This window comes from Neophocaena asiaeorientalis, unplaced genomic scaffold (genome assembly GCF_003031525.2).
Source record: "Neophocaena asiaeorientalis asiaeorientalis breed wild unplaced genomic scaffold, Neophocaena_asiaeorientalis_V1.1 scaffold43, whole genome shotgun sequence".
In the NCBI taxonomy this organism is placed as follows: Eukaryota; Metazoa; Chordata; class Mammalia; order Artiodactyla; family Phocoenidae; genus Neophocaena; species Neophocaena asiaeorientalis.
The window spans coordinates 8,888,248-8,906,433 of record NW_020173674.1 but is presented as its reverse complement, the minus strand read 5'-3'; the positions used below and the strand labels follow the sequence as shown (position 1 = coordinate 8,906,433).

Genomic DNA, 18,186 nt, shown 5'->3' with positions numbered 1-18,186 from the left:
TATCACAGTTTTTTTTCTAACTTTTTATTATGAACAATTTCAAACACTCACAAGTAGTAGGAAAAGTGTAAGAAACCACCGTTATCCATCATCTAGCTTCAACGATTATCAATATATTGCCAAACTTGTTTCATCTACACCTCTGCCTTTGTTTTTTAGTATAATTCATTCATTGTAAGTTGACAATTAAATTATTATTAACATTTTAAAAATATCTATTTATTTATTTTTGCTGCGCTGGTCTTTGCAGGATTTTTAGTTGCAGCATGCAGACTTAGTTGAGGCATGTGGGATCTAGTTCCCTCACCAGGGATCAAACCCGGACCCCCAGCATTGGGAGCCACCAGGGAAGTCCCAAGACAATTAACTTTTTAATAATGGTTGTGTTTACCCACTGGCTTGCAAAATTCCTGAAATATTAACAGCTGGCTTTTGTAGGGGGCTCCAGCACACCACTGTCAGCAGGTAAGGTTGCTTTTGTGGGGAGGCTGGCTTCGAAAAGAGGAAAGGAGGGAGTCGCGGCTGTTGAGGCCCTGCCCTCCGTCCCGCCATCTGCTTCCTTATGTGGTTGCAGGTGCAGGGGATCCCCAAGGAGTGTGAGCAGCTGACTGGTGACCTCGATCATTCTAGGAAATGGGCAGCGTCAATGGAAACTGGTGTGTGACAGCTCTAAGAAAGCATGAAGTCTCTGTTCTTGCAGGAGGGAAGGTCAGGCTTTCTCACAACATACAAAAACTTAGGCAACAGGGAGTTTGCTCAAGGTCCCAGAGACTGTCTGGGCTTTAGAAACAGCTGCTCTTGCTGAGCCTTTATCACAGGTCCGCGTCTCATGGTGTTTCTTTCTTCCCATGGCCCTTTTATCAGTCAGGGTCCCAGCAGGGCATAGACTGCATGCTCACTCTGGTTAACTGAGGTGAGTTTAATAAAGTTTAATAAAAATAAATCTACAAAACTGAGAGCAGAGCTGAAGGAACAGACAAGGCTCACCATTTCTCTAGGTCCTTGGGTGTAAGGGGGCGGACGAAGGGGCGAGAGGGAGTTGAGAGGAGCGCAGTGACTTGAGGTTCTCTTCACACCTGGAGGGGGCGCTACCTTCTGGGCTCTGACTTTGAGGGTTTCATCTCTAAACTACCAGAGCCAGGCAATGAATGCCTGAATATGCAAGAGTCTTGGAGTCAGGCATCCTGAATTTGAATCCCGATCCTGAGTGACCTCAACCTTCTGAGCCTGGGACCTTCTTTGTAAATGGGAGTAATAACAAAGCCTGCCTGGTGGGGTTGCTGTATGGATTAAATGAGATAAGAACAGCTACTTACTATACTTACTATGTGAAAGCAGTCTTCAGCTATTTGCTGAATGAATAGATTCTGCTAAAGCGCTTTATTTATGCCATGCCTCATTAATTAATTAATTATTATTACTTTTTTTGCTGTACGCGGGTCTCTCACTGTTGTGGCCCCTCCCGTTGCGGAGCACAGGCTCCGGACGCGCAGGCTCAGCGGCCATGGCTCACGCGCCCAGCCGCTCCGCGGCACGCGGGATCCTCCCGGACTGGGGCACGAACCCGCGTCCCCTGTATCGCCCGGCGGACTCTCAACCACTGCGCCACCAGGGAAGCCCAATTAGTTCCTTTTAAAAGGATTTACTGAGCATATAGTCTACGCCGGACACTGATACTTTGTGCGAACCTGGCATTTCGACCACTGTGGGGCTGCACAGAGAGGAGGAGCTTCACGGATTCCCCGCCCACGACAACGAGACTCAATGGGGTCCGAGGAGGAGGCGAGTCCCTCCCACTTCTCCGGGGCAGTCCCGGAAGCGGGCTTGGGGTAGTTGCTGTGTTTCCGGTGGGTGTGGAGGTTCGCTGACGTCGCTGCTGTAGGCCCGGCTGTTGTCCAGGCTCCTCCGGGAAGATGTTCTATCACGTGAGCAGGGCACGGGGTGGCGGCGAGGGCAGGGTCGAGAGGAGGGGAGAAGCGGCAGACCGTGACTAGGGGCCGCTTCTTGCCTCACATTCCTGCCGCTCCTAGCCTGGTCTCCATCCCCGTTTCCCCGCAGATCTCCCTGGAGCACGAGATCCTGCTGCACCCACGCTACTTCGGCCCCAACCTGCTCAACACGGTGAAGCAAAAGCTCTTCACCGAGGTGGAGGGGACCTGCACCGGCAAGTGAGTGTCGCGCCCTCCGTGCCGCCTAAGCAGTGAGCACACGTCTCCCTGTGCCTGCATCCCCTCCCCAACTCCTACACATCCTGAAAGGTTCAGCTACCTACCCTGGCGAGCCCTCTCACTCTCCCAGGAGCCCCAGGCAGTTAGATGCTTCCTGCTGTGGGTTCCCACGATTCCCTCTGCGAAGCTGGATAACGGAGCTTCCTTCCTTCAGCCAAGATTGGTCATTCATTTACTCTGCAAACATTTCTAAAGCTCCAGCTGTGTGCCAGGCTCTGTGTCAGGCTCTGGGAACAATGCAGTGAAAAAGATAGAATGAGGTCCGCCCTTGTGGAGCTCACAGTCTTTTTTGATCCTGCTGCTTTTCTCTGTCCCAGGGACCTGGCACGGCACATCTTGGGCCTCACTAAAGGTTTGTTGAATTAATGAGTGAGCAGGAAAAAGCAGATTGAGAGTTAGGGGGAGGAAGAAAGAGGACTGAGACTTGACCGTCTCTGGGCTCTGCACAGAGGAGCCTCGCACATGGTGATGTAAATGAGTGAGGATGAGCAGGGCTATAGAGTGCTTGGACCTCCAGCATCAGAGTAACTTTGGGTGTTCTTTGAACATACAGGTTCCTGAGCCTCAACTCATCCCTACAGCATCACGACTCTCTGGGGGAAGGCCTGGGAATATGCATTTTAACAAGTTTCTCCCAGGTGATTCTGAGGCATCTCCAAGATGGTGGTCTCTTGGCTCAAGGACTGCAGCCCTTTTGGACATTTATTGTGAAATTATGAGAGCAGCATTTGGCATTTTTAGATGCTGACCATTGTCCTGTCTCCTCTCTTGATTATTAAGCTCTGTGGGGCAGGGATGCCATCTACTTCCCCTTTGTGCCGCCCCTTTACCCCCAGGCTCAGTGTCTCTTGTGGCAGATGGTTTTAGAGGCTTTTCCACACACAGTGCCTTTCTCCTTCTCATCCGCCTTGCAGGTATGGCTTTGTAATTGCTGTCACCACCATCGACAATATTGGTGCTGGTGTGATCCAGCCAGGCCGAGGCTTTGTCCTTTATCCAGTTAAGTACAAGGCCATTGTTTTCCGACCCTTTAAAGGGGAGGTCGTGGATGCCGTTGTCACTCAGGTCAACAAGGTAAGACCATCAGGGGAGGTAGTGGAAAGGTCCCTCCCTTAGAAGATCTGGGATGGATCCCAACTCGACTTGTTAATAACTCTGTGTCTTTGGCCACGTCACTTTTTTGTGCTTCAAGCTTCCTCACCTGTCAAGTGGTATGGTGATCTTGCTCTGCCTCACTCAGGGGTATGTAAGTCATTATTGATAGTCAAAACAACAGTAGCCTCCACTGATTGAGTAGTTCCTCTGGGACAGGTAGTGTGCAAAGCCTCACAGTGACTCTGTGAGGTGAGTGCTTTCATCCTCGTGCTTTTTTCTCCAGGCTGAAGCTTGGAGAAGTTGTCTACTGGCCAAGGTCATGTGGCCAACAGGTGTTCAAATCCCAAGTTCCGACAAGTTCTAGGCCTCAGCTGTTTACCACTACACTTCCTTAACTTAAAACGAAAGCTGGAAAAAAAGAAAGAAATGAAAACAAATGCCAAACTTCAGAGTGGTTTCGAAACATGAAGAATATTATTGATATTAGGAACCAGATAAGGACAGGAAGCTTAGAAGACTTTGGGGGACAAAAGGAAAAGCAAGGTCACTCATTTCCCTTCTAGGTTGGACTCTTCACAGAAATTGGGCCCATGTCCTGCTTCATTTCTCGACATGTAAGTCTAGGCACACTGGGTGGGTCTAAGGAGGAGACGGGTATCGTGAGCATCTATTGAAGCATCCTCTTAAAGTACTCTTACCCAGTTTCACCTTCCTTTCAGTCCATCCCGTCAGAGATGGAGTTTGATCCTAACTCCAACCCACCATGTTACAAGACAATGGATGAGGTAAGTGGGTAGGAAGAAGTCAGTGAGAGGGACAAGAGAATGAGCCACTCGGAGGGAGAGTCCTGGCCTGGGGTTGTCTGAATGTACTGTTCCCTCCTCCCCAGGACATTGTGATTCAGCAGGACGATGAGATCCGCTTGAAGATTGTGGGGACCCGTGTGGACAAGAATGACATTGTGAGTCTCTTGCCTGCCTCTGCCAGGCAGAGCTGATGATTTCTGCCTACCCAGAGTTCCTGGGGGGGTTGTGCTCTTCTGCTTGGAAGGAGAAGTGGGTGGGCAGAAGGCCTGAGGCTGAGGGTTAGAGCATAGCTCTGTGCTTGCCCTGGCTTCACTTGCTTTTTACCTTTCCTTCTGCAGTTTGCTATCGGCTCCCTGATGGATGACTACTTGGGTGAGTGTCAGGGTCATTGCCTGGAGGAGGGGTCTGTGGGATATGGGATTTAATGCCTGAACCACAGATGACGGAAACTCTCCTGTTGTCTGCTTGGAAGACCGAGGACATGTGCCTCTCGGGATGGGAAGTCGATGTTTAGGGCTGCCCCAAGCTCTGGGTCTAACCAATGTGCTTTTCCTGTTCTCGGCAGGGCTTGTGAGCTGAGGACCATGACCTCCTACCTTGTTTGGTCCTTATCCAGGAGGTGTGACTGTCACACTTCCCGTGTTGTCCAGAGGCCCAGTCTGGCTGCTGTGGAGGAGGCAAGGAAGGTTTCTTGTCCTCAGAAGACATCTGGCTCTTCTTGTGGCTTAGCAGCCACTCCCAGATTTCTGACTGTGTGTTCTAACCATAAAAGGTTCTTGATTCTCATGGAAGTGTCATCTCCTTCTTTCTTTGGTAAGAACAAGTCTGGTTTTTTTTTCAGCCACGCTGCGCGGCATGTGCGATCTTAGTTGCCTGACCAGGGATTGAACCTGCGCCCCTTGTAGTGGATGCGCAGAGTCTTAACCACTGGACCGCCAGGGAAGACCCAGAACAACTCTTTTTTTAAAAAGGCTGGAGGACCAGATGCTTGCTAGCCCCTCTTTTCTTGGCCTGATGCCTTAACTAGCTTCACCCACCAGGGGATCTGACTAACCCTTTTGCCAAGGTCTAAAGTTGACCTCACTAAAGGGAAGGCGCTAGTATTGGGCCTTTGGCTTCCAGCAAATGATACTATCATTAGAGCCGCTCTAAGCCCCAGTCTATTTATTTATTTACTTATTTATGGCTGTGTTGGGTCTTCATTGCCGCGTGCGGGCTTTCTCTAGTTGCGGAGAACGGAGGCTACTCTTCATTGCGGTGCATGGGCTTCTCATTGCGGTGGCTTCTCTTGTTGTGGAGCACGGGCTCTAGGTGCGCGGGCTTCAGTAGTTGTGGTTTGTGGGCTCTAGAGCGCAGGCTCAGTAGTTGTGGCACACGGGCTTAGTTGCTCTGCAGCATGTGGGATCTTCCCAGACCAGAGCTCGAACCCGTGTCCCCAGCACTGGCAGGCGGATTCGTAACCACTGTGCTACCAGAGAAGTCCTAAGCCCCAGTCTAGTTTCAGAGTATTTGCCCTTTCCCCAGCCTTAAAAATAACCAAGAGTGTAGCTGAGGAGAGGGAAGAGGAGACAGCAGGTAGGAAGAGGTGAATAATAGGACAGTAATGGTACAGATTGTGGGGTCCCAGCCCTTCTTAGGATGGGCACATAAACTACAGCCTTTATTTGCTTATCAATTATTAAACTAAACTGAACTGAAGATATGAAAGGGCTCATAATCTCCTTAGGGTAACACAACAGAAATACATGAAATAAGATGAAGCAGACATGCTACCCTCCCTCACACTGTCTTTGCAGTACTATTTGTCTACCTTGGAATGCCTTTTCCCAACCTACCTGCTTGCTGCCTAGGAATCTATCAAATCTCAGTCAATTTTTTTTTTTTTTTTTTTAAAGCTTTCCTTGACTTCCTTGGGAAACAGAGCTGTGTCGTAGAAAGCACAGTATTTGGGTTGATACAGAGCTGGGTTGCAGTCCTAGCTGGGTGACCTTATGTTTCCTCATTGTAAAATGATCATATAACCCTCTTTGGATGGTTGCTGCTGGTATCAGAGATTGTATGTGCAAGTGGCTGGCACAGAGCCTGGCCCATGATAGGTACTCAACGGTTAATTATAATTATTGTTATATGGTGCATATGAAGCTGTGATTATCACCTGGGGTGATCTTGGCCCCCAGGGGACATTTGGCAATGACGTTTTTTGTTGTCGCAACTGGGTGGGGATGCGACTGCCTTCTAGTGAGTAGAGGCCAGGCAGGCTGCTAATATCCTACAATGTATAAGACAGCCACCCCACAAAAAAGAATTATCTGGCCCCAAATGTCAACCGTGCCAAGGTCCAGACCTGTTATGAAACATCCAGAATACTGCCTTTAACCTGGTAAGGAAAAGGCATTTGAATGTGTTTCCCTTCCCCTCGCCTCACCACTCCTGGACAGAGGTAGGCTCTTCCATTCATACCTCTCTAGTATGTCATAAAACACATTATTTCCTTATTGTCTCCCTTTCCATTTTTTTATTACATAAAATTTCAATTATTTTATTGAGATAATTATAGATTCATATGCATCCCTTTGATTTTTGTATCTCCAGTTCTCAGCACTCTGCCAGTTTTCCCAAGCATGTTGAACCCAGGAAAGTTTCTGTGCTGGATTTGCAATGAATTTTGCCACGGAAACAATGTTCAAGTTGTGAAACCACTTCCCAACAGTGAGTTGATTACGGAGTTGATTACACAGGTTGCAGGGATTTTGCCTAGTTAGGCCCTAAACATGTGTCTCACTGAGAGTAAAGTTCTTCCCAAGTTCTCAAATGGAATCATGCATCTGTAAATTGTGTTGGGGATGCCCCAGTAGTAAAACCAGGCCAGAAGGGAGAGACTGATGGACAGAGAAGCAGCTCATGGAACTGCTGGTGAGGATGTGGGGTGTGGCACTGAGAAGGCTGACACTGGATAGGGAAGCGAGTAAGTGGGGATGGCCTGGAGATAGTCCTGGACTCTTCTGATCTTTTAAGGTTTGGTACTAGGGGAGTCTGGAAGTTACAGCCTCTTTTTTTTTTGGCCATGCAGCTTTGGGATCTTAGTTCCCTGACCAGGGATTTAACCCAGACCCTCAGCAGTGAGAGCACAGAGTCTTAACCACTGGACCACCAGGGAATTCCCAGGAAGTTACAGCCTCTTAAAGAGGTCACAGGCTTAATAGTGACAGGAGTATGTGCCTGGTAACATGTTAAATCCTTTACACACATTATTGAATTTTCACAACAGTTCCATGTAACATTCTGTCACCCCACTTGACAGATGATAAAACAGGTCAGAGGGATGAACTAAACATGCCTAAGGTCACACAACTAGTGGAGCTGTTATTTAAAAAAATTTTTTTAATCGTCTAACTCTAAAACCATCATGGCTTTTCTTGCCAGGCATTGGTGGCTGGGGAGTGAGTGGGAGCCACCTTTCTCCCATCTATGGCCATGTGAGTCTCATTACTGCTTTGACTCAAGCTGGAGGCAGATCAGCCCCAGACAGCTCGCATGCAGCTTTACTGCATCCTACAGGCCTGCAGGCCATCCTCTCTTCATTGTCTCACGCTGCCAAGGTTGCCAATGGCTGTCCCTACCAATAACACCTTTGCAAGGAGGTCTGCCAGCAGCCAGGAGATCTGAGCTGATCTCAGACTCAGAACCTTAGAGGAGCCCTCCCTATCCTTCATGCATAGGTGGGCAGACACTCCAGTGACCAAGCACAGTCCTGAAACTACTCCAAGTATCATTTTGAATATGACTGGAAGAGACTCAGCAGGGTCACAGTCCCCTTAGGTGGTGTTGCTGTGGCAACCCCAGTCCCATCCATCTGGCTTTCTCAGCTCTGGTCTCAGAGGATCTTCTTTTCTAGAGGCAGCAGCATCTAACCCTGAGAGGGAGGAAGGGCAAGGATGTATACATTCATGCTCCCCTACAGAAATCTCCTTTCTATAATAGCCCATTGGGATCTTCCCGGACCGGGGCACGAACCCGCGTCCCCTGCATCGGCAGGCGGACTCCCAACCACTGCGCCACCAGGGAAGCCCTAAATGGTCCCATCTTGGATGAACATAAGGAATTGAATCACTGTCTGCCCCGTGATGTGTGAGTGAAAATTCAACTACTGTCAATCTACATTTTATCTCATTTAATCTACAATAACCCTGTGAGGTGGGTATTATCACTCCATTTTGTAGATGGGGGAAATGCGCTTAAGTGGTTTGCTCAAAAGCACTATCAGAGTTTGAACCCGTGTCGGTCTGACTCACTAAGCCCCCTGCTTTTCAACTGAGAACTGTCCAAGTTCGGGAAAGCATGTACGTGTAAAACGGTCAAGGAAGTGTGCGAGGTAGGTGAGGGCTTATATTTGGCTTATTGGACAGAAATGGGGAGGATACGAGGTAGGGTGCCCGAATGGGTAGAGCCCTGGAGTCTAGAGCTTGCACGGGGTGTGTTTGGCCCAGTCAGAAGACCCTTTTGCCGGCAGAGAATACCTACTGAGAGCCCAACCTTCGGGAAGGGGAAGTGGCAGGTGATGTGCGAGAGGTAAGCTGATCCGCACCAAGCGGGCAGCAAAACTAACGCAGACGCCGAAGTCTAAAGCATCAATGCATTCGTGTAAATGCAAGTGCTCGGAAACTCAGGAGTAGACAAGGGAATGCAGACGCTTTCCTCGAGAACATGGTTATTAAAACGTACACCGAACCATACCCACCCCGCAAAGCTCCCAAGAGCTGTTGCTTTAAGAAGCGCGAGTCTTCAGCATCACGTGACCTCTGGCGCCCTGAGCCTTCTACAGCGCCATCACAGTGGCCAATCGGGTAGCGGGAAGTCTTTTGGTGGGCGGGAACTCCTCAAGGCGCTCGTCGATTGGCTGTGTTTGTAGAGGGCGGAGTCTGAGCGCCGAGAGAGAGAATTAGTGCGAGCTGAGTGAGTGGGCCCCAGCGCCGCCGCCGCCACCACCGTCGCCGTCACAGCTACCGCCGTCCCGGTAACCGCCTTCGCCGTGCCGGAGCCCTCAGGTGAGCAGGCCCTCGAAGGCCCGTCCTGCTGTGGACCGCGCGCTCACCGGCCTGGGAGCCAGCTCCGCTGGGGGCCCGCCCCCTTCGCTGACCACGTGACCCAAGTTCTGTAACCTCTGACCTCCTCCCCCGTACCCCACCACCTCTAGATCTGGCGTGAAGCGAGGCTGGGTGGGAGGATTCGCATCACGGAGACCGGTAGAGGTCAGTTCTCACGCCTTGTTAAGAGTATGGCTAGTGGCTGAGGATGTGGAGGAGAGGAGGTTGAAGAGCCGGGAGACCTTGGTCGGAGCCCGGACTTTGTGGATTGTAATGTGGGCACGTAACAGGGAAAACCCCTCGGCGCCTTCCGTGTGGGCAGGACTTCGTGCTCCCATTTTACAGGTGGAGAAAGAAGCTTGACAATTATCCTTTGGCGGCTTTCCAACGCCTAGTTTCCCGGCTGGGAATCCAGGCCTTGTTCCCCACACAGCCCGTCGCTCCTCATGATTAGAACGGTAGTTGAGTTCTTGCTCCCTACCCAGGTAGTGCTCGCCGGATGATTTTGGGAAAGTCATTTAACCTCTTTGAGCTTTGATTTCCTTGGCTGTGAAATAGACATAATACCTATCGCATTGTTAATGTGGACAGAATGAGGCGTAAGCCATGTAAAGCACTTAGCTCGGTGCCTCGGGCATAGCATGTGCTTAGAAAAATCGCTGTTCTTTATTCGTTTTTTCAGCAAGTGTTTATTGAGGGCGTGTTATGTGCAGACGCAGTGCCTGACGCGGGGGATGCAAAGGTGAGCAAAAAGGCATGATGACCCTTGCTGGCATGGAGCTTACAATCTAGTGGGGGGGTAGGTGTTAATCGGAAAGTTACACAAGTGTATAATTACAAACTGTCAACTGCTTTGGGAGGTAAAGTACAGGCCCGTGGTGGGGGTCTGAGAAGAGTTCCCTGAGCAAGCGACGTTTGAGACTGACATCTGAAGGAGCGACTAGGAGCTCAGTGGACAAAGGGATTGGGGGTGGAGGAGGAGAGCGTTTCAAGTCCAGGAAACAGTGTATGAGTGTCCTGAAATAAGGTGTTTTTGAGGAAATGGAAAGAGGCCACGGGTATGCAGAACACGAGAGAGTGGAAAGAGGTGTTTGCAGATGTAGCCACACATGCAGGGCCTTGGAGCCATGGTACAGGTTAGTGTTTTATTCCAAAGGCAATGAGGAGCCATTGGGAGAAATGCTGCAGGGAGACCAGGTAGGGTGCCCACTGGATTTAGGGACCTGGAGGTCACTGGTGACCCACTGAGCCTTGTCAGAGAGGAGTGGTGGGGCAGTGCCTGGGTGGGTCACCGTGAAGCTGGGTGGGCGTCGCTGCCTATGGTGCTGATGCCTCACTTTGGTCCGTGAGGGCCAACCTTCTAATTGTGGGCTGTGCTGTTTTCGTGCCTTCTTATTCTGCCATATCCTGTGAACGGAAGAGCAGGTTTCTGTTTTTAGGGCTCATAGCCAAACTGGGGAAGACCAGACACATGGGCAGAAAGCCCAGCTACTAAAAGCCTGACAGTCCCAGATGGCACATGGGGCAGGAAGACCTCAAAGGACAGGCTGCTTCTGCCTTAGGAAAGAAAGAGGAGGGTGTGGGGGCTTGGAGTAAGGTGGGGGACAGACCAGCCCAAGCCCTGGCAGTGGGGTGCAAGGTAGGTTGGAAGACACGAGGCGGCCTTACTGGGGGGGACGGGTCAGCTTGATCAGCTGTGGGGATTTGGGACCAAACACGGTGTGCTGAGCCAGGGAGCTGGGACTTTCCTTTTAGGAGTGGTGGAGAAGTATTGAAGACTTTTGAGCAAGGGACTATGGGGGTAAAAGTCTTTTCATCAGTGTTTAGTCCGTAGCGATTGTAGCAAGGATCAGAAGGAAGAAGGCATGAAGTTTTTGTTTATTATTAGTGATCGTAACATTTTCCATTTGTGTAGCGTTCTAGACCCTGAGTTTCTGCTACCTCATTTCCTTTCATCCTCACCTCAGCCCTGTGAGTTAGGGAGGGCAGGGATTATTGCCACTATTTTCCCAGGGCTCAGACTGATGAGGGTCTCAGCGGGTTCACATCGGAGGTGGTAGAGCAGGGCTGGGACCCAGTTCTGTGCAACCCAAGGCCAGGCAGTTTCTCAGGTGGCCCTGTTGTCTGCCCTCTGGTCCAGCTCAAGTCCGTTTCTTGCTCTGAGCCTCAGGTTTCCTCACCTGGACACTCAGAGCCATCGTGACTCCTTGTTCAGGGATTCTGGAGCAAAGAGCAGCAAGACTGGTTTCGAGGGCCTTGAGTCTGGCTCACAGGCTCTGAGGGAGCCTGGGCTGGCCTTTCACACCTCCCTCCCCACTCCCAGTTCCATCGGGGCCATGTCGGAGCGAGAAGAGCGGCGGTTCGTGGAGATCCCTCGGGAGTCCGTCCGGCTCATGGCAGAGAGCACAGGCCTGGAGCTGAGTGATGAGGTGGCGGCCCTGCTCGCAGAGGACGTGTGCTACCGTCTCAGAGAGGCCACCCAGGTACACTCCCCCTCTCCTTGTCCCTCCCTTTGACTACCCCCTCCCCCAGGGGTTTATTCAGCAAGTATATGTCAGGCACCTACTCCCTGCTCAGAGGGAGTGCAGTGGAGGCGGTCCCCGCCCTCTCCAGAACCTGCTTCCAGCCCGCTGGGCTTCCAGCGAGCAAAGCGCTTGCTGGGCGTCTTCTCGTGTGCTGCTCACCACGTGCCTGCTGGGTGGGCCAGGCAGGTTCATAGTCACATCCTGCACATGAGAAACTGAGTCACAGGGAGGGGATGTGACGTTGGGAGTTGTTTGCCCCCCGTCTCCTGTCCCTTGACTGACTCTGTTCCTCCGCTCCCAGAATAGCTCTCAATTCATGAAACATACCAAACGGCGGAAGCTGACTGTCGAGGATTTCAACAGGGCCCTCAGATGGAGCAGTGTGGAGGTGAGTGGGGTGCCGGCTGCAGAAGGCTCGGTTGGCACGAGCCCTCCTGCACACCCAGCTCGGGGCTGGCAGTGCAGCGAGATGTGAAGACCCAGTGCACACACGAGGGAAGGTCACAGCCACCACAGCACATGTGCTGGGCCCAGCCCCCAAGGGCCAGGAGTTCAGAGAGGGAGAGGTGGCCACGGAGACCAGGAGGTTAGGGAAGGTTTCTTGGAAGAGATGGAACTTGAGCTGAACCTGAAAGGGAGGCTGGGATTAGACTAAGTCACAAGGAAAAGAGGGCATTCTGGGTGAGGGAGGAGCCTGAGCACAAGTGTAGGGGTTGGAATGTCCTGCACGGTCGTTCCGGGGCAGTGGGTCCAGGGAAGAAGAGGGGAGGGTTAGAAGAGAGGAGGGTTTTCCAAGTCGGGCAAGTGTGAGGCGGAGGACCAGCGGCCTGTGGGTGGGGTTCTGAGTCCCTGTGGATCCGTGAGGAGGGCCCACACGCTACTCCTTGACTCAGCGAATACCCGATGCTCCAGCCAAGTTCCCAGTGAAGGGCCTGGATCCCTGGGCATCCCCCTCTTCTCGGGACCTCTGGACTTCCCGCAAACGTAGGCTTCGTGCCCTGGTTGGTAGAGCACCTCTTCCCTCCCTGGATTCAGCCCAGTCATCTCTTCACTCAGGCTGTGTGTGGTTATGGGTCCCAGGAGGCGCTGGCCCTGCGCCCTGCCAGGGAGGGTGAGCTCTACTTCCCCGAGGACCGAGAGGTGAACCTGGTGGAGCTGGCCCTGGCCACCAACATCCCCAAAGGCTGCGCCGAGACAGCTGTGAGAGGTGACTGCCGGGGTTATGCATGGGGTGGGGACAGGAGTTGGGTTGTCGGAGGAGTGGTGATGGGCTGGCTGGTGGATGGGGCGGAACTCAGAAGGGTGGGTGGTATTACAAGGGGCCGAACCCCAGGCTGACCCATCTCTCTGCTCTGGTTCTAGTTCATGTCTCCTACCTAGATGGCAAAGGGAACCTGGCCCCTCAAGGATCGGGTAAGGGGCAGTGTGGGGAATGGGCCCTCTGCCTGGATGTTCCTCCATTAGGAGCTGAGGGTGGTGCCTCTACACCTCTGAGTCTTCACCTGACAAGAATTTTCCGTGCCTAAGGGGTGCCTGCCCTGAGTGGGCACTGCTCCCTGCCCAGAGGCCTCAGAGTTGGAGATAGTGTCCCAGACTTAAGACCGATTGTGATGCCATGTTGGGTGCTAGTACAGAAGTCTAGGCAGCTTGCTGGGGTCCCTGAGGTGTCACACTTCCGGGGTCTGCTGAACGGAGCTTCACAGAGCCTGAGGCTTATGACCTTGGAACTTGGCGACTAAGCAGGAGTCTGCCCAGCAGAGGACAGGTGGGAGGCAGCGTACAGAGCTGGGTGTGGAGAGCTTGCAAGGTCAGGGCTGGGCAGGCTGCTCAGAGGGGCTGGCAACGCTGTGCTCTGGGCGTCCTGTAGGAATGGGCTCCTTGTGGGATTGTGGGGATGGCGGTGGTTGTTGGAGGGAGGCGGGGAGGCTGGGAGAGGGCAGGGCTCCACCCTGACCACCTTCTGCCCACCCTCTGGCAGTGCCCAGTGCTGTGTCTTCACTGACTGATGACCTTCTCAAGTACTACCAGCAAGTGACTCGGGCTGTGCTGGGGGATGATCCACAGCTGATGAAGGTGAGCACGTGGGCCTGAACTGGGGCACAAAGTCCAACTTTCAAATCCTCATAGAATTCCTTCAGATGCCTCCTTCTGTCCTCTGAACACTGAGTGACTGATGTGGGCAGAAGCTGCTCTTGGTGGTGGCGTGGTGCTCTGTGGCTGGCCCTCCGCCAGCGCTGACTCCTCTTCCTACTCTAGTAGGAACTCTTGTTCCTTAGGGAATGGGCAGCTCAGCAGGGCCCTGTTGGGGGCTCAGGTGGTCAGCTCCCCACACCTTAGTCCAGAGCCCACCCTTTGGGGCATCTGTTGACCTGGAGCCACATGGGGCATCCACATGGTAGCTTTCATTTGCCTGGACTTGAGAGGGAAAGAAGAGGAAGTAGAGGGAGCCAGGTTAGGGTGCCTGGCCAGACCTCATGCCAGCCCTGCTGCTTTAGCCTCTTGGGCTCCACAGGGCCCGCTGGACAGTGCCTGTGCCAGGCCTCTTCTGTCCAGAGTCAGACGAGGACTAGTTTGGTGGTCTGCTTGGCCATGTGGCCTCTCTCTGTTTGAGGGTTTTACATCTTCCATGTCTCGCTGCTGCTGTTGTTTCCCTTGCAAAGTTAGGACTGTTGTTACTATACTTCCTGCCTTAGAAACTTGGCTTCTGGTCCCCAGGCAACAGTGCAGTGGCTGGATGTGGGGCCTGGGAGCTGAGCTCCTTCCTCACTAGCTGCTGTCCGCTTTCACAGAACCTGAACTTAGGGTCTTTATCCAGAGGAGTTGGAAGGGCACAGGTGGTGGAGGTTCAGGGCTAAGATGGTTTTACTCATTTACCTACTCTCTTTTTTCTGCTTATCAAAGTAATACCAGGGGACTTCCCTGGTGGTCCAGTGGTTGAGAATCCGCCTTCCAATGCAGGGGACATGGGTTCGATACCTGGTCGGGGAACTAAGGTCCCACATGCCGCGGGGCAACTAAGCCCATGTGCTGCAACTACTGAGCTCACACACCACAACGAGGGAGGAGCTGTTGTGCCACAACTAAGACCCAATGCAGCCAAAAAGAAAAAGTAGTACCAGCGTATGTTTATAATAGAAGTATTGTAACGTAAAATCATGCAAAGTAGAAAGTGAAATTCTGTAGAATCACCCACTCAGCCTTCTTTTTTGTGTGTGTAAATATACATAGTTTACCATCAACCAGTGCTAGTATACTAAACGTCTGGTTTTAGAATAATTGCTTTACTCAGTTAAAAATATGTTGGACATTTAGGTTGTATTCGGTTTTTTATTATTACATTACAGACAGTGCTATCTGTATGTGTGAGTGGGTTTCTTTTGTAGCGGGTTAAATTTGTAGAATTGCTGAGTCACAGAGTTTGAACGTTTAAAATTTTACTACATAGGTGCTAAATTGTTCTTTAAAAAAAAAGTCAGTTGATACTTGGGGCTGGTGGACTGTGCAGTGTGGCCCCTTCCGCTTCAGGTTGCCCTCCAGGACTTGCAGACCAACTCGAAGATTGCAGCGCTCCTGCCATACTTTGTTTATGTGGTCAGTGGGGTAAGTGGGGTTTATGTGGTTTTGTGGGGAGGAGACGATGCAGCAGCCTCTAGGGCTCACGGCAGGTGCCACCAGAAGAGCAGGCTCTTGTGCGCCCTTGTGTCCCCTAAGCACCCCTCTCCTCCCAACAGGTGAAATCTGTAAGCCACGACCTGGAGCAGCTACACCGGCTCTTGCAAGTGGCACGGAGCCTAGTTCGGAATCCACACCTCTGCCTGGGGCCCTATGTCCGCTCCCTGGTAGGCAGTGTCCTCTACTGTGTCCTGGAGCCACTGGCTGCCTCCATCAACCCGCTGAATGACCACTGGACTCTGCGGGATGGAGCTGCCCTCCTGCTCAGTCACATCTTCTGGTAGCTGCTGGGCCAGTGCTGATCAAAGGGCAGGACTGCTGCAGAGCTGAGTGGGTTGGGGTAGGAGATGGGGTGAAACTTCTGGCTTTGAGGCTCTATGTTGAGAGGTCGGGAGTCTCTTCCCTTTGATCTTCCAAGCTGGTGTGCCGTGAACCCGGGGATTCTACAAATGGGTGACGAACGTGCCAGGGGTTTGGTCCATCAGCCCTCAGGTCCTGGGCCTCTCGGCCCAGACGCCTCTTTCACTCACCCAAGCGTGCCATACAGGTGCTGTTTTCTCTGTGTGCTGTGCCTCATTCCCCTGACTGAATGTTGCTCCCACAGGACTCATGGGGACCTTGTAAGTGGCCTCTATCAGCAGATCCTGCTCTCCCTGCAGAAGGTCTTGGCAGATCCTGTGAGGCCTCTCTGCTCTCACTACGGGGCTGTGGTGGGGCTGCACGCCCTTGGCTGGAAGGTGAGGACCCTGGCTTTTCTCGCAGAGCTGTAAGAGCTCCCATTTGTAGTTAAAGTTTTTCTTGTCCAAGAACCTGTCATCTCTCTCCATTTTTTTAGGTCTTTCACTGTCTTTCAGGATCCTTTCATAATTTTCCCTGAAGAGAACCTACAAATACTTTATTCAGTTTATTCCTAGATTCTTGCTTTTTTTTTTTTGTGGTATGTGAGCCTCTCACTGCTGCGGCCTCTCCCGTTGCAGAGAACAGGCTCCAGACGTGCAGGCTCAGTGGCCATGGCTCACGGGTCCAGCCGCTCCGCGGCATGTGGGATCTTCCCAGACCGGGGCACGAACCCGCGTCCCCTCCATTGACAGGTGGACTCTCAACCACTGCGCCACCAGGGAAGCCCGCCTTTATTTTTTTGAATTCTCTCTTTTTTTTGCGGGGGTGGGGGGCACACCACACGGCTTGTGGGATCTTAGTTTCCTGACCAGGGATCGAACCTGGGCCCTTGGCAGTGAAAGTGCGGAGTCCTAACCACTGGGCCACCAGGGAATTCCGAAACCTAATGCCTTTAATTTCTTTTTATTATTTTATTGTTAGGATCACTAATACCATTTTACATATGATGATAATGGGCATCCTTGTCTCATTTCCAATTTTAAAAAAAGGGTTAACAGTAACCTTTCCTATTTAGGCTGATGTTTACTTTGTGTTTATAGATAGATACCTTCCTCAGGTTAAGGAAATTTTATTCTTAGTTTTATTATTACTTTATGTTAACTTTTATCAAATGCTCTTTCTGTATCTTTTGAATTGATCCTGAGGTTTTCCTGCTTTTATCTGTTAATGTGATTAATTGTATACATAGTGGTTTTTTTTTTTTTTTGTCTGTATCACACAGCTTGTGGGATCTTAGTTCCCCAACCAGGGAATGAACCCCAGCCCCAGCAGTGAAAGCGCTGAGTCCTAACCACTGGATTGCCAGGGAATTCCCTATACAGATTTTCTAATAGTAAACCATCTTTACATTTCTAGGATAAACTCAATTTAGTCATGCTATAGTCTTTAAAAAAATGCAAAACTTTTATTGGAATATAATACATTTTTTATATACTGTTGGCTTTACTAAAATTTTATTTTTTAAATTATTATTTATTTTTGTTTGCATTGGGTCTTTGTTGCTGTGCATGGGCTTTCTCTAGTTGCGGCGAGCAGGGGCTACTCTTCGTTTTGGTGCGTGGTCTTCTCACTGTGGTGGCTTCTCTTGTTGTGGAGCACGGGCTCTAGGTGCATGGGCTTCAGTAGTTGTGGCACATGGGCTCAGTAGTTGTGGTGCATGGGCTTAGTTGCTCCATGGCATGTGGGATCTGCCTGGACCAGGGCTCGAACCCATGTCCCCTGCATTGACAGGCGGGTTCTTAACCAGAGAAGCCCTTTACTAAAATTTAAAATGATTTATCTCTATGAGTGAAATCAATCATTAAGTTTCCTCATGTACTGTCCTTACATGGTTTTAGTATCAGGGTTATACTGGCTTTATGGGATGAGGTAGGGAAGGAGTATTTATTTTTTATACTTTTTATTTTTAAATTAAATTTTATTGAGACGCTCTTTTCCTTGAGTGTCTGTCGACTGTAAATTCTGGCATGGTGTTTTGTGGTTATATTTTTAACTACTATGGTTACAGAATTATTTGAGCTTTCATATTTTGTTTTTAAAGATCTCTGTTTATTTCATTTATTTTTGGCTGCGTCGGGTCTTAGTTGTGGCAGGCGGGATCTTTCGTTGCGGTGTGTGGGCTTCTCTCTACTTGTGGCACGCGTGTTCTAGAGCACGTGGGCTCTGTAGTTTGCGGCATGTGGGCTCTAGTTGAGGCGCATGAGCTCAGTAGTTGTGGCACAGAGGCTTAGTTGCCCCGCAGCATGTGGGATCTTAGTTCCCTGACCAGGGATCAAACCCGCACCCCCTGCATTGTAAGGCGGATTCTGTACCACTGGACCACCAGGGAAGTCCCAAGTTTTTATCTTTCTTTTTTTTTTTTTTTTTTTTTTTTTTT

General features: G+C 51.0%; 2 protein-coding genes across 5 annotated transcripts in view; both read left to right on the top strand.

Moving 5' to 3' along the window:
- The first annotated feature begins 1,799 nt into the window (after positions 1-1,799).
- On the top strand, positions 1,800-4,920 carry POLR2G (RNA polymerase II subunit G). The gene is made up of 8 exons (XM_024748502.1): positions 1,800-1,925; positions 2,059-2,168; positions 3,143-3,302; positions 3,887-3,937; positions 4,043-4,108; positions 4,213-4,284; positions 4,468-4,501; positions 4,695-4,920. Exons 1-8 carry the CDS (start codon positions 1,914-1,916, stop codon positions 4,706-4,708), a joined length of 519 nt encoding a protein of 172 aa, XP_024604270.1. The 5' UTR covers positions 1,800-1,913; the 3' UTR covers positions 4,709-4,920.
- A 4,107-nt stretch (positions 4,921-9,027) lies between these two features.
- Positions 9,028-18,186, top strand: part of TAF6L (TATA-box binding protein associated factor 6 like) — an 11,238-nt gene continuing 2,079 nt past the window's right edge. The window contains exons 1-11 of one of the 4 annotated variants that reach the window (XM_024749307.1): positions 9,039-9,174; positions 9,559-9,698; positions 9,896-9,955; positions 11,537-11,696; positions 12,040-12,126; positions 12,795-12,945; positions 13,101-13,151; positions 13,717-13,811; positions 15,264-15,338; positions 15,470-15,690; positions 16,015-16,147. In XM_024749307.1, coding sequence (XP_024605075.1) covers positions 9,948-9,955; positions 11,537-11,696; positions 12,040-12,126; positions 12,795-12,945; positions 13,101-13,151; positions 13,717-13,811; positions 15,264-15,338; positions 15,470-15,690; positions 16,015-16,147 — 981 coding nt within the window. In that variant the 5' untranslated portion in view covers positions 9,039-9,174; positions 9,559-9,698; positions 9,896-9,947. Of the gene's footprint in view, positions 9,175-9,300; positions 9,379-9,558; positions 9,699-9,895; positions 9,956-11,536; positions 11,697-12,039; positions 12,127-12,794; positions 12,946-13,100; positions 13,152-13,716; positions 13,812-15,263; positions 15,339-15,469; positions 15,691-16,014; positions 16,148-18,186 lie in introns of those variants that run through there. The other 3 variants (XM_024749308.1, XM_024749306.1, XM_024749305.1) reach the window with 3 other exon arrangements.